This window comes from Balaenoptera musculus, chromosome 9, assembly GCF_009873245.2.
Source record: "Balaenoptera musculus isolate JJ_BM4_2016_0621 chromosome 9, mBalMus1.pri.v3, whole genome shotgun sequence".
NCBI classification, from domain to species: domain Eukaryota; kingdom Metazoa; phylum Chordata; class Mammalia; order Artiodactyla; family Balaenopteridae; genus Balaenoptera; species Balaenoptera musculus.
The window spans coordinates 77,578,873-77,595,068 of NC_045793.1; the positions used below are offsets into that span (position 1 = coordinate 77,578,873).

Below are 16,196 nucleotides of genomic sequence, written 5' to 3' on the forward strand. Positions count from 1 at the left end.
CACGTCGTCCCAGCTTACCCTTCCCCCTCCCCGTGTCCTCAAGTCCATTCTCTATGTCTGCGTCTTTATTCTGGTCCTGCCCCTAGGTTCATCAGAACCATTTTTTTTTCTTTAGATTCCATATATATGTGTTAGCCTACAGTATTTGTTTTTCTCTTTCTGACTTACTTCACTCTGTATGACAGACTCTAGGTCCATCCACCTCACTACAAATAACTCAATTTCATTTCTTTTTATGGCTGAGTAATATTCCATTGTATATATGTGCCACATCTTCTTTATCCATTCATCTGTTGATGGACACTTCGGTTGCTTCCATGTCCTGGCTATTGTAAATAGAGCTGCAGTGAACATTGTGGTATATTACTCTTTTTGAATTATGGTTTTCTCAGGGTGTATGCCCAGTAGTGGGATTGCTGGGTCCTATGGTAGTTCTATTTTTAGTTTTTTAAGGAACCTCCATACTGTTCTCCATAGTGGCTGTATCAATTTACATTCCCACCAACCGTGCAAGAGGGTTCCCTTTTCTCCACACCCTCTCCAGCATTTATTGTTTGTGGATTTTTTTGATGATGCCCATTCTAATTGGTGTGAGGTGATACCTCATTGTAGTTTTGATTTGCATTTCTCTTATGATTAGTGATGTTGAGCATCCTTTCATGTGTTTGTTTGCTCTCTGTATATCTTCTTTGGAGAAATGTCTATTTAGGTCTTCTGCCCATTTTTGGATTGGGTTTTTTTTTGTGATATTGAGCTGCATGAGCTGCTTGTATATTTTGGAGATTAATCCTTTGTCAGTTGCTTCGTTTGCAAATATTTTCTCCCATTCTGAGGGTTGTCTTTTCATCTTGTTTATGGTTTCCTTTGCTGTGCAAAAGCTTTTAAGTTTCATTAGGTCCCATTTGTTTCTTTTTTTATTTCCATTTCTCTAGGAGGTGGGTCAAAAAGGATCTTGCTGTGATTTATGTCATAGAGGGTTCTGCCTATGTTTTCCTCTAAGAGTTTGATAGTGTCTGGCCTTATATTTAGGTCTTTAATCCATTTTGAGTTTATTTTTGTGTATGGTGTTAGGGAGTGTTCTAATTTCATTCTTTTGCATGTAGCTGTCCAGTTTTCCCAGCACCACTCATTGAAGAAGCTGTCTTTTCTCCATTGTATATTCTTGCCTCCTTTATCAAAGATAAGGTGACCATATGTGCATGGGTTTATCTCTGGGCTTTCTATCCTGTTCCATTGATCTATATTTCTGTTTTTGTGCCAATACCAGACTATCTTGACTACCGTAGCTTTGTAGTGTAGTCTGAAATCAGGGAGCCTGATTCCTCCAGCTCCGTTTTTCTTTCTCAAATTGTTTTGGCTATTCAGTCTTTTGTGTTTCCATATAAGCTGTGCAATTTTTTGTTCTAGTTCTGTGAAAAATGCCCTTGGTAGTTTGATAGGGATTGCATTGAATCTGTAGATTGCTTTGGGTAGTATAGTCATTTTCACAATGTTGATTCTTCCAATCCAAGAACATGGTATATCTCTCCATCTGTTTGTATCATCTTTAATTTCTTTCATCAGTGTCTTACAGTTTTCTGCATACAGTTCTTTTGTCTCCTTAGGTAGGTTTATTCCTAGGTATTTTTTTCTTTTTGTTGCAATGGTAAATGGGAGTGTTTCCTTAATTTCTCTTTCAGATTTTTCATCATTAGTGTATAGGAATGCAAGAGACTTCTGTGCATTAATTTTGTATCCTACTACTCTACCAAATTCATTGATTAGCTCTAGTAGTTTTCTGGTAACATCTTTAGGATTCTCTATGTATAGTATCATGTCATCGGCAAACAGTGATAGTTTTACTTCTTCTTTTCCAATTTGTATTCATTTTATTTCTTTTTCTTCTCTGATTGCTGTGGCTAGGACTTCCAAAACAATGTTGAATAATAGTGGTGAGAGTGGGCAACCTTGTCTTGTTCCTGATCTTAGAGGAAATGGTTTCAGTTTTTCACCATTGAGAATGATGTTGGCTGTGGGTTTGTCGTGTATATGGCCGTTATTATGTTGAGGTAAGTTCCCTCTATGCCTACTTTCTGGAGAGTTTTTATCATAAATGGGTGTTGAATTTTGTCAAAATCTTTTTCTGCATCTATTGAGATGATCATATGGTTTTTCTCCTTCAATTTGTTAATATGGTGTATCACATTGATTGATTTGCATATATTGAAGAATCCTTGCATTCCTGGGATAAACCCCAGTTGATCATGGTGTATGATCCTTAATGTGCTGTTGGATTCTGTTTGCTAGTATTTTGTTGAAGATTTTGGCATCTGTGTTCAGCAATGATATTGGCCTGTAGTTTTCTCTTTTTGTGACATGTTTGTCTGGTTTTGGTATCAGGGTGATGGTGGTCTCGTAGAATGAGTTTAGGAGTGTTTCTCCGTTTGCTATATTTTGGAAGAGTTTGAGAAAGATAGGTGTTAGCTCTTCTCTAAATGTTTGATAGAATTCACCTGTGAAGCCATTTGGTCTTGGGCTTTTGTTTGTTGGAAGATTTTTAATCACAGTCTCAATTTCAGTGCTTGTGATTGGTCTGTTTATATTTTCTATTTCTTCCTGGTTCAGTCTCAGAAGGTTGTGCTTTTCTAAGAATTTGTCCATTTCTTCCAGGTTGTCCATTTTATTGGCATATAATTGCTTGTAGTAATCTCTCAGGATCCTTCGATTTCTGCAGTGTCAGTTGTTACTTCTCCTTTTTCATTTCTAATTCTATAGACTTGAGTCTTCTCCCTTTTTTTCTTGATGAGTCTGGCTAATGGTTTATCGATTTTGTTTATCTTCTCAAAGAACCAGTTTTTAGTTTTATTGATCTTTGCTATTGTTTCCTTCATTTCTATTTCATTTATTTCTGCTCTGATCTTTATGATTTCTTTCCTTCTGCTAACTTTGGGGGTTTTTTTGTTCTTCTTTCTCTAATTGATTTAGGTGTAAGGTTAGGTTGTTTATTTGAGATTTTTCTTGTTTCTTGAGGTAGGATTGTATTGCTGTAAACTTCCCTCTTAGAACTGCTTTTGCTGCATCTCATAGATTTTGGGTTGTCATGTTTTCATTGTCATTTGTTTCTAGGTATTTTTTAATTTCCTCTTTCATTTCTTCAGTGATCTCTTGGTTATTTTGTAGCGTACTGTTTAGCCTCACGTGTTTGTATTTTTTACAGTTTTTTCCGCACAATTGATATCTAGTCTCTTAGCGTTGTGGTCGGAAAAGATACTTGATACGATTTCAATTTTCTTAATTTACCAAGGCTTGATTTGTGACCCAAGATATGGTCTATCCTGGAGAATGTTCCATGAGCACTTGGAAGAAAGTATATTCTGTTGTTTTTGAATGGAATGTCCTGTAAATATCAGTTAAGTCCATCTTATTAATGTATCAGTTAAAGCTTGTATTTCCTTATATATTTTCATTTTGGTTGATCTGTCCATTGATGAAAGTGGGGTGTTGAAGTCACCTACTATGATTGTGTTACTGTCGATTTCCCCTTTTATGGCTGTTAGCATTTGCCTATGTATTGAGGTGCTCCTATGTTGGGTGCATAAATATTTACAGTTGTTATATCTTCTTCTTGGATTGATCCCTTGATCATTATGTAGTGTCCTTCTTTGTCTCTTGTAATAGTCTTTGTTTTAAAGTCTATTTTGTCTGATATGAGAATTGCTACTCTGGCTTTCTTTTGATTGCCATTCACATGAAATATCTTTTTCCATCCCCTCACTTTCAGTCTGTATGTGTCCCTAGGTCTGAAGTGGGTCTCTTGTAGACAGCATATGTATGGGTCTTGTTTTTGTATCCATTCAGCCAGTCTATGTGTTTTTTGGTTGGAGCATTAATCCATTTACATTTAAGGTAGTTATCGATATGTATGTTCCTGTTACCATTTTCTTAACTGTTTTGGGTTTGTTATTGTAGGTGTTTTCCTTCTCTTGTGTTTCCTGCCTAGAGAAGTTCCTTTAGCATTTGTTGTAAAGCTGGCTTGGTGGTGCTGAATTCTCTTAGCTTTTGCTTGTCTGTAAAGCTTTTGATTTCTCTGTCAATCTGAATGAGATCCTTGCCGGTATAGTAATATTGGTTGTAGGTTTTTCCCTTTCATCACTTTAAATATGTCCTGCCACTCTCTTCTGGCTTGCAGAGTTTCTGCTGAAAGGTGAGCTGTTAACCTTATGGGGATTTCCTTGTATGTTATTTGTTGCTTTTCTTTGTAGTTAATTTTTGATAGTTTGATTAATATGGGTCTCGGCATGTTTCACTTTGGGTTTATCCTGTATGGGACTCTCTGCGCTTCCTGGACTTGATTGACTATTTTCTTTCCTATGTTAGGGAAGTTTTTGACTATAATTTCTTCAAATATTTTCTCAGTCCCTTTCTTTTTCTCTTCTTCTTCTGGGACCACAATAATTTGAATGTTGGTATGTTTAATGTTGTCCCAGAGGTCTCTGAGACTGTCCTCAATTCTTTTCATTCTTTTTTCTTTATTCTGCTCCCTGACAGTTATTTCCACCATTTTATCTTCCAGCTCACTTATCCATTCTTCTGCCTCAGTTATTCTGTTATTGATTACTTTAGAGTATTTTTAATTTCAGTAATTGTGTTGTTCATCACTGTTTGTTTGCTCTTTAGTTCTTCTAGATCCTTGTTAAATGTTTCTTATATTTTCTCCATTCTGTTTCCAAGATTTTGGATCATCTTTACTATCATAACTCTGAATTCTTTTTCAGGTAGATTGCCTATTTTGTCTTCATTTATTTGGTCTTGTAGGTTTTTACCTTGCTCCTTCGTCTGTAACATATTTTTTTGTCATTTAATTTTTTTTTTTTTTTGATGGGTGGTGCTGTATTCCTGTCTTACTGGGTGTTTGGCCTGAGTCGTCCAGCACTGGCGTTTGCAGGCAGTTGGATAGAGCTGGGTCTTGGTGCTGAGATGAGGACTGCCGGGAGGCCTCACTCTGATTGATATTCCCTGGGTTCTGAGGTTCTCTGTTAGTCCAGCGCTTTGGAGTCGGAGCTCCCATCACAGGAGCTCGGGCCCAGTCTCCGGCTCGGGAACCAAGATTCTGCAAGCTCATGGCACAGTAAGAAAAAAGAAAGAAAAAAAAAAGCCTTGGCTCTGGTGGCAGAGTTTAGGCAGGGTAGAACTTAGGCAGGGGTTGGTTTTAGGGTGGGGCGGGACCTAGGCGGGTGGGGGGGTGACGTTTGAGCATTTGATAGGGCCTAGGCGGGGCTGTGTTCAAGCTTGGGGCGGGGCCTCTGCTTAGGACCTGGTGGAACGGGAGAAGCATCACCCAAGGAGGGCTTCTGGAGTGTGGAGTTCCGGAGTTTGGAGGTAAGGCCCTGGTGAGGGTGTGTGGGTGGGGTTTAGGCTGAGCTCATTGGAGGGGGTCTCCGAGTGTAGAGGTGGGGCCCTGGGTGGGGGTGTAGGGGTGGGGCTTGGGCTCTGTGCTGCAGGAGGGAGGCTCCGAGGGCAGAGGATTAGGCCCAGGAGCTCAACAGGCTTCCCGGTGCCTAAGTGGACAGGGAAAGCACTGGCCCTGTTACCTTCCGTTCCTTCATGGCCCTCCCCCACCATCTCCCCCCGGTTCTCCCCCATCGCTGCTGGACCCCTAACGGTGGGTGGGTCCTGATGGGTGTAGCAACTCCTCCCTTCCCCTAGCCGCCCCTCAGGGGTGCTGGTCCCAGAGGTCCGGCCTTTAGTTTTGCTCCCCCTTTCCTCCTTCCCACTCCCTCAGGACCTGCGCAGCTGGAGGGGGCCTAGGCGTGCAGAGGATCAGGCTCGGGAACTCAACAGGTTCCTGGGGGTCCAGGTGGGCAGGGGAAACCTGGCCACGCTCCCTTTTGATCCTCTGCCCTCCCAATGGTCCCCCAATTTCCCCCTTCGGGCGTTGTATCCCTTCCCCTCCCCCAGCTGCCCCTCAGGGGTGCTGGTCCTTTCCTGCCTCCACTTCTCCTCCCCCCTCACTCCCCCCACGCCCCACATGCTACCCGGTCACGGGGGGTTCCTCCCATCCCCTTAGGTGTCCATGGTCCCCCAGGGGTGCCTGGTAGGTGCCCTTTTTGTGAGGAGATGCGAATTCTGCGTCCTCTTAGTACGCCATCATGACTCCACCTCCTATACTCCTTTCTTAATGTTACATAAAATAACAAAATTATAATACTTTTTATTTTTAATTTTTATTTTATTGGCTGCATTGGGTCTTCATTGCTGTGCACGGGCTTTCTCTAGTTGTGGCGAGCGGGAGTTACTCTTAGTTGCAGTTCGCGGGCTTCTCATTATGATAGCTTCTTATTGCGGAGCATGGGCTCTAGGCACGCAGGCTTCAGTAGTTGCAGAACGTGGACTCAGTAGTTGTAGCATGTGGGCTCTAGGGTGCACAGGCTTCAGTAGTTGTGGCTCGCAGGATTCAGTAGTTGTGGCTCTTGGGCCTAGTTGCTTCACGGCATGTGGGATCTCCCCAGACCAGGGATCGAACCCACGTCCCCTGCATTGGCAGGTGGATTCTTAACTACTGCGCCACGAGGGAAGTCCCTATAATACTTTTTAAATTAATGGCATCCAAAATTTGAAGAACATAAATTGAGAAGATGATATTATTAGCGATGAAAAACGATAATGATGTATGGGATGTAACCTGGGTAAGGAGGGAAAGGACATTACAGGAGTCAAGTCCAATATTCAGAACTTAGATAAATCTGATCATTTTAGTTCACTGAAATTTTAAAGGAATTGAGGTTTTTTAAATGGAGTGCTTTAAGTAATTAGGTACAAATTTTGTTGTTGTTTTAGAGAAGATTTTGACAACTTTTTATTATAAGAATGAGCAAATGGGCTTACACAGGTGTATTCAAAGATTTATTTTAGGTGTAGAATCATTTCTTCAGAAGATATTAGTTACTGGAATGTATCTTTGAAAGGTCATTCTCCTCTAGAGAACTGGATGTTAGTTTTGCCTGAAGATCAAGAGTAGACTCAAGAGTACAACCTGATGGCCTAAGGTTCTTTCCAGCTTGGCCATTTCTTGAAAGTTCAATTCAGCTTGGCCATTTCTTGAAAGTTCAATTCATTCAGCAAATTTATCCAGCATCTAACACACCCCATGCACTGTGCTAGGCTCTGGGGGTATTTGCCTTCGTGTGATCCCCAGTCAAAATAGTAAGGTGAAGGAAAGGGAAGGAAGGGAGGCAGGAAAGTAGTAAGGAAGATAAGAAAGAAATCATCAAAGGCATGAATTAAATCATGAATTTTTAAAATGTGCTATGAAAGAATCAAAGAGTGTGCCCATGAGGGTGAGGAGGGCAAATTTACTTGAACTATGGTGGTCAAGGAAGGCGTGATGGATGTTTGAGGTGGTTTCATGGAGGCTGGGACTTGAGGGATGAGGAAAATCCTGCTCTAGTAGGGGTAGGGATAGAGGAGTCTTCCAGATTTCCTGAGGTGGCAAAGACTTTGGTATATTCTAGAAAATATCCTAAGGCTTGTGTGACTGGAGTTCAGTTGAGTGAGAGGAGATTGAGATGAAGAAAGGCTGTTGAGGGTGGGTGGGGGCCGGAACAAGGGGACTTGCAGACCCTGGTGAGGAGTTAGGATGTAACTCTAAGGGCACAGGGAAGCGGTTGAGGGTTTTAAACAAGGGAGTGACTATCTACATTATGTTTTAAAACCACTTCTCTGCCTACAGTTGGTCTGGTGAATATATGAGAGCCGTCAAAGATTTGCTCGGAAGACTGTTGAAGTAGTCCAGGAGAAGGGTGATAAGTACCTAGATTGAGAATTTAATTTGGAAGTAGAATTGTTAAGATTATCCTTAGACCAAATATAATTCTTCACTTTTCTTCCTAGTTCTTGCTCTTCCCTTCTCTGCTTCCACATAGACAAGTAATTAAGGTTAGTCTGATTTTCTCTTCAAATTAGCAGGTATAGTAGGATCTCTCAAAGTCTCTCAGAATTTAGAGTGAATTTAATTAAGTAGTATACAATAGTTTTATTCTCCTTCATTTAAATATATTTTTCTCTCGTGTGTGTCTTGCGTATGTTGACCTGTTAGTACTGATTTCTCTTTGCTTGGCAAAAATTGTTCCTTGCTCTTGTAAGGGGCTATTTGCATCACTGATATATATTTTCATATTATTTAAGAATATTTTTTTCTAAATGCCATTGTTTTATTATGTAACTTTGCCCCTTTTAGGAAATCCTACATTATCATTTTCATACTAAAGCTTTTAATGAATTAATGATTTTAATATCTGGTTTTGTATGTGTATCAAAGCCTATGTAAAAGTGGTATTGTTTGTTTTTCCTTCTTCCTTACCCCCTTCTTTTCTTCATTTATCTTTTCTGGCATCTAAATGATTTTCTTCCTTGTTTCTTCTGCCTGTGCAAAAGTTTCCTCTGGCTGCTTGGGACACAACATATCAGTGAAATGATTTCTACATTAGTCTTGGTAAGCAAGAACTGAAATAAAGGAAATAACAGGGTGTGACTCATAGCGTTAAAGTTACTTAAATGTCATCATGTATAATTTATGCCTAGTAATACTTTCACATCAAATCACCTCATAAAGTGGGAGGGATATATATCAACCATTGAAATACATTTCTCAAAAATAATTTTTTGGTCAAAGATTATAACTGGCAAGTTTGGGATTTACATTTTTGGGGGGAGAAACTCTAATAATATATTACCATTTTATCACTATGAAGTTCTGTTTATATTTGCTCTTTAGGCAGTAGTCATGTAAATTTCATTTGGCCATGCTTTGGTAACTGGTTATTGGTGAAGTAGTTTTTAAAAGTCATGAAGGCAAGAAAGAATGCATGCTCATATCTGAGCAAGGCACAAATGCTCCAAAAAATAAATATAATACTGCATAATATTTACATAGTCATGTGTTTATGGATCAAAGACCTCAAAATATACATTCTGTATGGAAATAAATTCTTTCAACAATTGTGAGCTCCTTTTTCTGCAAGGAGTTGTGGTTAAGAGGATAAAGACAGATTTAAGGCTCAATTATAATCTATCCTAGTTCTCTAATAATTTTACCATGATTCTATATTTGCAAAGATCCTTCTTTTTCTTTAAATTAGGGCCCCATTTGCTTATCTCCACATCTCTCTTCTTAAGCAAAACAGTCTGCCCTGTTCCTTTCAAATGAAGGTAAAGTTACAGAGGCCGTCTCCTTTACTTACCTTGAATATCAGAAATTAACCAGTTTCCCAGGGTTTAAAAAGTACTTGAATTGCCATTTGGGAGTAAGTGTTAAGTTATTAGAAAGAGAGAGAAATATCTGTCTGGTCTCTAACATTGCTTTGGTTTTTGTTTGCTTCCTTGCTTTTGCCTTCTTTTGTGTAATTCCCTGTATTTGCTGTAAGAATTATTAACAGGTGTTCTCCAAGTTTGGCTAATGTAGTTCAGATTTTTGTGCTGTGAACGGATTACAGGGTTATAGTACTGAGATCTTGATTTGCTCCGTCCTTGAGGCAGCCAGAAGGCCTTGGGTGGCCCAAGCCACCAGGGAGAGCCCCTCCCTCCAGCAGTGAGTAGCCATGACAGGACCAACGTCGGAAGCATTGACAGAGGGGATGGGTAGTAGGCAACGTATAGAAAGGCTGAGGAGGGGGACACTGATATATAGTGATGGATTATTATATACTTTTAAAGCCAAATAATGTTTTCAGGTCAGTGATTTTTAAAATAAACATCTGTGGAAGTGAGATAAACTAGACAGTTTATTTACATGTAAAAAGTCTTAGATGGCAGTTCAGAGCTCTTAAAATGCTCTCACACATGTATTTTCTCATTTGGTTCTTCCAGCAGGCCCAGGGGGAAGCAGGGCGGGCAGCAGACTTGATGTTCAGAGGTTTAAAGGACTCACCTGTACTGAGCACTTTCTAGCATTATATCTTCATTTTAGTAGTACATTTAAAACACATGCAGATTTTAAAGGGAAAACACAAGTGTTTTCATAGCTTCTGTTTTGTTTTACGTATGAAACGATGCAAGTTCTGGAAGTTCGTTAAGTATTATTTCATTTATTTCACTATTGCTAAAGTCAGAGAAGGTGCTTTTTAGAACATCCCTCGACAAATTACTTAATTTCCATAAGGCCTCAGTTTCGTCTTCTACAAGAAGGGATTAGCATAATACTAACATCATAGGATCAGTGTGTGGACAAAAGGAGAAAAGACATGTGAAACACCTCCCCCAGGCTGTGGCACATCCTGTGTATGCAATAACCATCATGCTGTATTGACCCGTTTCATAAGATTTATAGGTATGTGTGCTAATTTTTGTTACTTCTCCCAGGTACAACAAAAATTTGGAAGAAGCTAAAAGAATTGGAATAAAGAAAGCTATTACAGCCAACATTTCTGTGGGTGCTGCTTTCCTGTTGATCTATGCATCATATGCTCTGGCATTCTGGTATGGGACCTCCTTAGTCCTCTCAGAAGAATATTCTATTGGACAAGTACTCACTGTAAGTGATGTTATATTAAGAGATGACTCACTATTAAAATGCCAATGAAATTTAGTAGTGTTGGTTTGACTGTTGGAGAATATATTTTCGAAGAATTATTAAATAATGCAAAGAATAGCGAGCAAGAGCCTGGGATTTGATATCAGGCCACCTTGGTTCAAATTCCGGCTGTGCCACTTACTAGCTGTATGATTTGGTTCAGCCCCGTAGACTTTTCAAGACTCTATTACCTCTTCTGCAAAATGGAAATGACAGGAATAAGGTGCCATAATTTTTAGTGTTGTTGTAAAGGACTAACCGAAAACATGAATATAGAATCACTTGGCAAAATTCCTTCTATATAAATTGTTGGGTAATATAACTACTGTGTGATTTAGAAAGAAATGCATAGTGACATTAGTTCCCTTTAACCCCTGAAGAAAAACAGTGTCAAGTCTACCAATAAGAAACTGATTTGGGCAAAATGAAAAAAAAACAAACAAAAACAAACGGTTCATCAGACCTCAAAGAGAATACAATCTGGTGGAGGGCAGAAAGACTCCATCTGATAAAGAATGTGTGCTTTATAGTTTACAAAGTATTTTCATATGTACCGTTTCAGTTGATACAAGAATACTAAGGTTATATTGTATATGTATAACTGATTCACTTTGTTATAAAGCAGAAGCTAACACACCATTGTAAGGCAATTATACTTCAATAAAGATGTTTAAAAAAAAAAAAAAGAATACTAAGGTTGCCCGGTAGGGAAAACAGATAGAATCTTGCCTGTTTTTGCAAATAAAGAAATTGAAGCCCAAAGATCTAGGAGAATCGCCTGAAGACATAAAGCCAGTCAGTGCTCAATCCAGGATTCAGACTTTGGGCTTCTGACTCTCATAATAGGATTTGTTTCCACTGTACCCTACTGATGACCTAAACCAAAATTCTTGGCCACTGAAGACATATAAAAATATTTTAGTCATATAGAATTTATTGTTTCACTGAGCCGGTAAGACTAATACAGCATTCTAAACTGAAAAGTACTTCAACTTAAAAAATATTTTTAACAGCCAGTATTCATATGTTGCCTTTGCCATTTAAAAATTTAATTAGCGATGTTAGAAGAAGTATGAAAAAAAATGTACTAAACACTAAGTAACTTGATGTTTTTCCTTCACATTCCTCAGGTCTTCTTTTCTGTATTAATTGGGGCTTTTAGTGTTGGACAGGCGTCTCCAAGCATTGAGGCATTTGCAAATGCAAGAGGAGCAGCTTATGAAATCTTCAAGATCATTGATAACGTAAGTCTGGGCTGACCATTTATCTATCTGTCTAAAAAAGTCGATCTCCTTTATCACTTTATTCAACTCACCACAGATGTCACTAAAAGTAGTTATTGTAACCTCGTCATCTTCTGAAATTTTATTCTGTTCAGAAACCCAGCATCGACAGCTATTCGGAGAGTGGGCACAAACCCGATAATATTAAGGGAAATCTGGAATTCAAAAATGTTCACTTCAATTACCCATCTCGAAACGAAGTTAAGGTACAGTGATAAATGATTAATCAGTGATTCAACAATGTATTGGATGAAGAGTTTCTGATACTTTCCTTTAGAGATTGTTTAAAAAAAAAAAGTGTATTTAAACCTAGTTTTGAATTGAACTGTCAGTTCATAGTCCCAAAATCTGTGTATTGCTTCTAAGTTTATTTCTCATTCATCATGATAGATCTTGAAGGGCCTCAACTTGAAGGTAGAGAGCGGGCAGACGGTGGCCCTGGTTGGAAACAGCGGCTGTGGGAAAAGCACGACGGTCCAGCTGATACAGAGGCTCTATGACCCCACGGAGGGCGTGGTGAGATGACTCTTGCTGAACTAGGTGCTGCGGCACTGAGTTACCTTTGCAGATCATACGTCACAAGTCTGCAGTGTGTGAATATCACACCTACTTTTTATTTCAGATCAGTATTGACGGACAGGACATCAGGACCATCAACGTAAGGTATCTGCGGGAAATTATCGGTGTGGTGAGTCAGGAACCTGTGTTGTTTGCTACCACGATAGCTGAGAACATTCGCTATGGCCGTGAAAATGTAACCATGGATGAGATTGAGAAAGCTGTGAAGGAAGCCAGCGCCTATGACTTCATCATGAAACTGCCTAATGTAAGTCCTTCTCGATCTTTGTCATGCTAGAGGGTTATAAAATGCTGGCCTGATGCATAGGAAGTTAGGAAATGACCCTAAATGGGAGGAACCTCCTAAGAAGGGAAGTCAAGATGACTTCAGATTTTAAAGCTCTAGCAGCATCAACTAGTAGTAGATGTACATATTTTTTTTTAATTAAGGTTGGTTATTACTAAGTTTAAGGAACTGGACCATACTGCCTGTGAAGCTTGGGTTGTTTATGGGATTGCTTGCCATCTTTTTTATTTTTTTTTAAACAAATTTATTTATTTATTTATTTATTTTTTGGCTGCTTTGGGTCTTTGTTGCTGTGCGTGGGCTTTCTCTAGTTGCGGCGAGTGGGGGCTACTCTTTGTTGCAGTGTGTGGGCTTCTCATTGCAGTGGCTTTTCTTTGTTGTGGAACACAGGCTCTTGGCACGTGGGCTGCAGTAGTTGTGGCACGCGGGCTCAGTAGTTGTGGCTCGTGGGCTCTAGAGCGCAGGCTCAGTAGTTGTGGCGCACAAGCTTAGTTGCTCCGTGGCATGTGGGATCTTCCCAGACCAGGGCTCAAACCTGGGTCTCCTGCATTGGCCTGCGGATTCTTAACCACTGCACCACCAGGGAAGATTGCCATCTTAAAATCTGAGCTGAGATAGCTTATTCTGTTGCTTAATCCTCCTGTGGTTTCTGTGTTGTAGAAATTTGACACCCTGGTTGGAGAGAGAGGGGCCCAGCTGAGTGGTGGACAGAAGCAGAGGATCGCCATCGCTCGGGCCCTGGTTCGCAACCCCAAGATCCTGCTGCTGGATGAGGCCACCTCAGCGCTGGACACTGAGAGTGAAGCGGTGGTTCAGGTGGCCCTGGATAAGGTGGGTGAACCTCATTTCAAACCTAGCTGATTTATAAGCACAAGAGCATTCTGTTGTTAATTCTTCTTAATATTTAAAAAAAAATCTCTTCTAAAGTGATTCTTTAAGCTATTAAAACCATCAGGCCTCTTTGGGTCTGTTTGTTTAACTTCTCTTTATTTCTCTAGTATTTTTTTAGGTAGAGATGAATAAGCTTTCATTGAAAGATACTTGCAAATTTTTTTTTTTCTTTATTTTTGGCTGCATTGGGTCTTCATTTCTGCGCACGGGCTTTCTCTAGTTGCGGCGAGCGGGGGATACTCTTTGTTGTGGTGCGTGGGCTTCTCATTGCGGTGGCTTCTCCTGATGCAGAGCACGGGCTCTAGGTGCGCGGGTTTCAGTAGTTGTGGCACACGGGCTCAGTAGTTGTGGCACACAGGCTTAGTTACTCTGCGGCATGTGGTTTCTTCCCGGACCAGGGCTCGAACCCGTGTCCCCTGTGTTGGCAGGTGGATTCTAAACCACTGCGCCATCAGGGAAGTCCCTACTTGCGAATTTCTAAAATTGAACAATGAGAAATAAAGACTCAGATGAAAATTGGTCTTCGTTGTGATCTTGAAAACTTATTAGCCTTAGCGATGACCCTGTTATTTAGGTTTTGTGAGGTTTTGCTGTTGTCAACGAGGGGAAGGTTTACAGTTTCCAAGATGTTAAATGCCTATTGAAGACTCTGTGGGAAACCTCTTATCTTCAGGAAAGTGCCGGAGAGCTGCGAGTGTTGGAAGCTTACCTGAGCCATGAAATGTCCTTGACCATCAACAGAGTTTGACCTTCCAGCAGTTCTCGAGTCTGTGTGACTCATTCACCAGTTTGGACTTGAGTGCTCGTGCTGTGCCAGGCACTGTGTGCTTGGTCTCTGGTGTATGATCGTAACCAGGCCAGCTCTGTGAGGACAAGGAACGGGGAAACCTTTTAACCCATAAGTGCTCCGAGTTGAAGTGTCCCAGTAGAATTCAAAGATGAACTCATATTTGCTCCAGTTCCTCCTCTCTGTAATAACAAAACAACACTGTTTCTCTAAACATCCTGTCAGAGTGAGTAATAGATTGTTGAGAGAAGAAAAAGCAGGTCACTAAAACTTCTGTGAACCAAAATAGAAAGAGATGGGATCGTGGCTGCGTTTTCCCCCTTCACTTTGCTTATCTATAGTTTCACATCTGTATTTTCTTATAATTCTACCATGGCCCTATGTATTAAATTATAAATAAAATGAATTTAGAAAGGTTGCATTTAAAAATACCTTTTCTTTAGCATGCACATTTTGGGGGGGGGAATACCATATCCCCAACTTTTGAAAACATCCATGGAGCTGATACATTGTCTTCTCTACTTTCTAGTTGCTACCACCTAGAGAGTATTTTTCTGACATGTATTTTTTTTTCTTCTCAGAGTTTTTCACTTCTCTTTTTCATACTGATCCTGATAACTTTTTTTTGTTAGTTTGTTTTGAGAATTTTATTGCTAGTTTCCGGAGAGAAATGTAGAGTAACAAACATTATAAGCACTGGGAAAGTTACAAAGGTTAAAGAAATCTCAGGCGAGTTCTAGTTCTCTGGCTCTGTTCCAAGTGAAAATAAAAATGAGATTGGGCATTTAAAACATTTACATAGCTCTTCAGTTTTTCCATAATGCTTCTCCCTAGGAATAAGCATCATTTATTAAGCACTTACTGTGTACATCACAGTGCTTCCTGTGCATTATTGTGTTTAGTTATCACAACTACTCTAAAAATTAGCACTATATTATTATCCTCATTTTATAGATGAATAAGTTGAGCCTCACACAGGTTAAAAGATTTATATAAAATCCTGGAATTCATAAATGGCAGAACTAAGATTTGAGTTCAGATCAATGTAACGCTGAAGTCTGCACTTTGTTGCTTCACATTTATTATGTGTCTTGATCATCCAAATGTCCTGTGAGATGGGACATGGTGATTCCCAGGACTGATGCTAGCTCGTATGCACCAGTATAGCAACTGGCTTGTACCTGCTCTGATTGACCAATTCTTGGGCTGTAGGGTGTTTTACTTTGTATAAGCCCCTGATTATTACTATAAACAGGCTACGAGAGGTTGAGTAAAATACTTAGAGGCTTACATAATATTAAGATGAGACTATCATATTTGTGTTTTTTTTTTTTTTGACCATAGATAGGGCTTTTATTTATTTATTTTTTTAAAACATCTTTATTGAAGTATAATTGCTTTACAATGGTGTGTTAGTTTCTGCTTTATAACAAAGTGAATCAGTTATACATATACAAATGTTCCCATATCTCTTCCCTCTTGCCTCTCCCTCCCTCCCACCCTCCCTATCCCACCCCTCTAGGTGGTCACAAAGCACCGAGCTGATCTCCCTGTGCTATGCGGCTGCTTCCCACTAGCTATCTATTTTACGTTTGGTAGTGTATATATGCCCATGACACTCTCTCACCCTGTCACATCTCACCCCTCCCCCTCCCCATATCCTCAAGTCCATTCTCTAGTAGGTCTGTGTCTTTATTCCCGTCTTGCCACTAGGTTCTTCATGAACTTTTTTTTTTTTCCCTTAGATTCCATATATATGTGTTAGCATACTGTATTTGTTTTTCTCTTTCTGACTTACTTCACTCTGTATGACAGACTCTAACT

General features: G+C 39.8%; 1 protein-coding gene across 2 annotated transcripts in view; it reads left to right on the plus strand.

Moving 5' to 3' along the window:
* ABCB1 (ATP binding cassette subfamily B member 1) overlaps positions 1 to 16,196 on the plus strand; it is a 106,992-nt gene that overhangs the window by 49,038 nt on the left and 41,758 nt on the right. For both annotated transcript variants that reach the window (XM_036863678.1, XM_036863679.1), the window contains 6 exons: positions 10,336 to 10,507; positions 11,677 to 11,790; positions 11,925 to 12,035; positions 12,220 to 12,345; positions 12,452 to 12,655; positions 13,355 to 13,525. In XM_036863678.1, coding sequence (XP_036719573.1) covers positions 10,336 to 10,507; positions 11,677 to 11,790; positions 11,925 to 12,035; positions 12,220 to 12,345; positions 12,452 to 12,655; positions 13,355 to 13,525 — 898 coding nt within the window. The remainder of the gene's footprint in view (positions 1 to 10,335; positions 10,508 to 11,676; positions 11,791 to 11,924; positions 12,036 to 12,219; positions 12,346 to 12,451; positions 12,656 to 13,354; positions 13,526 to 16,196) is intronic.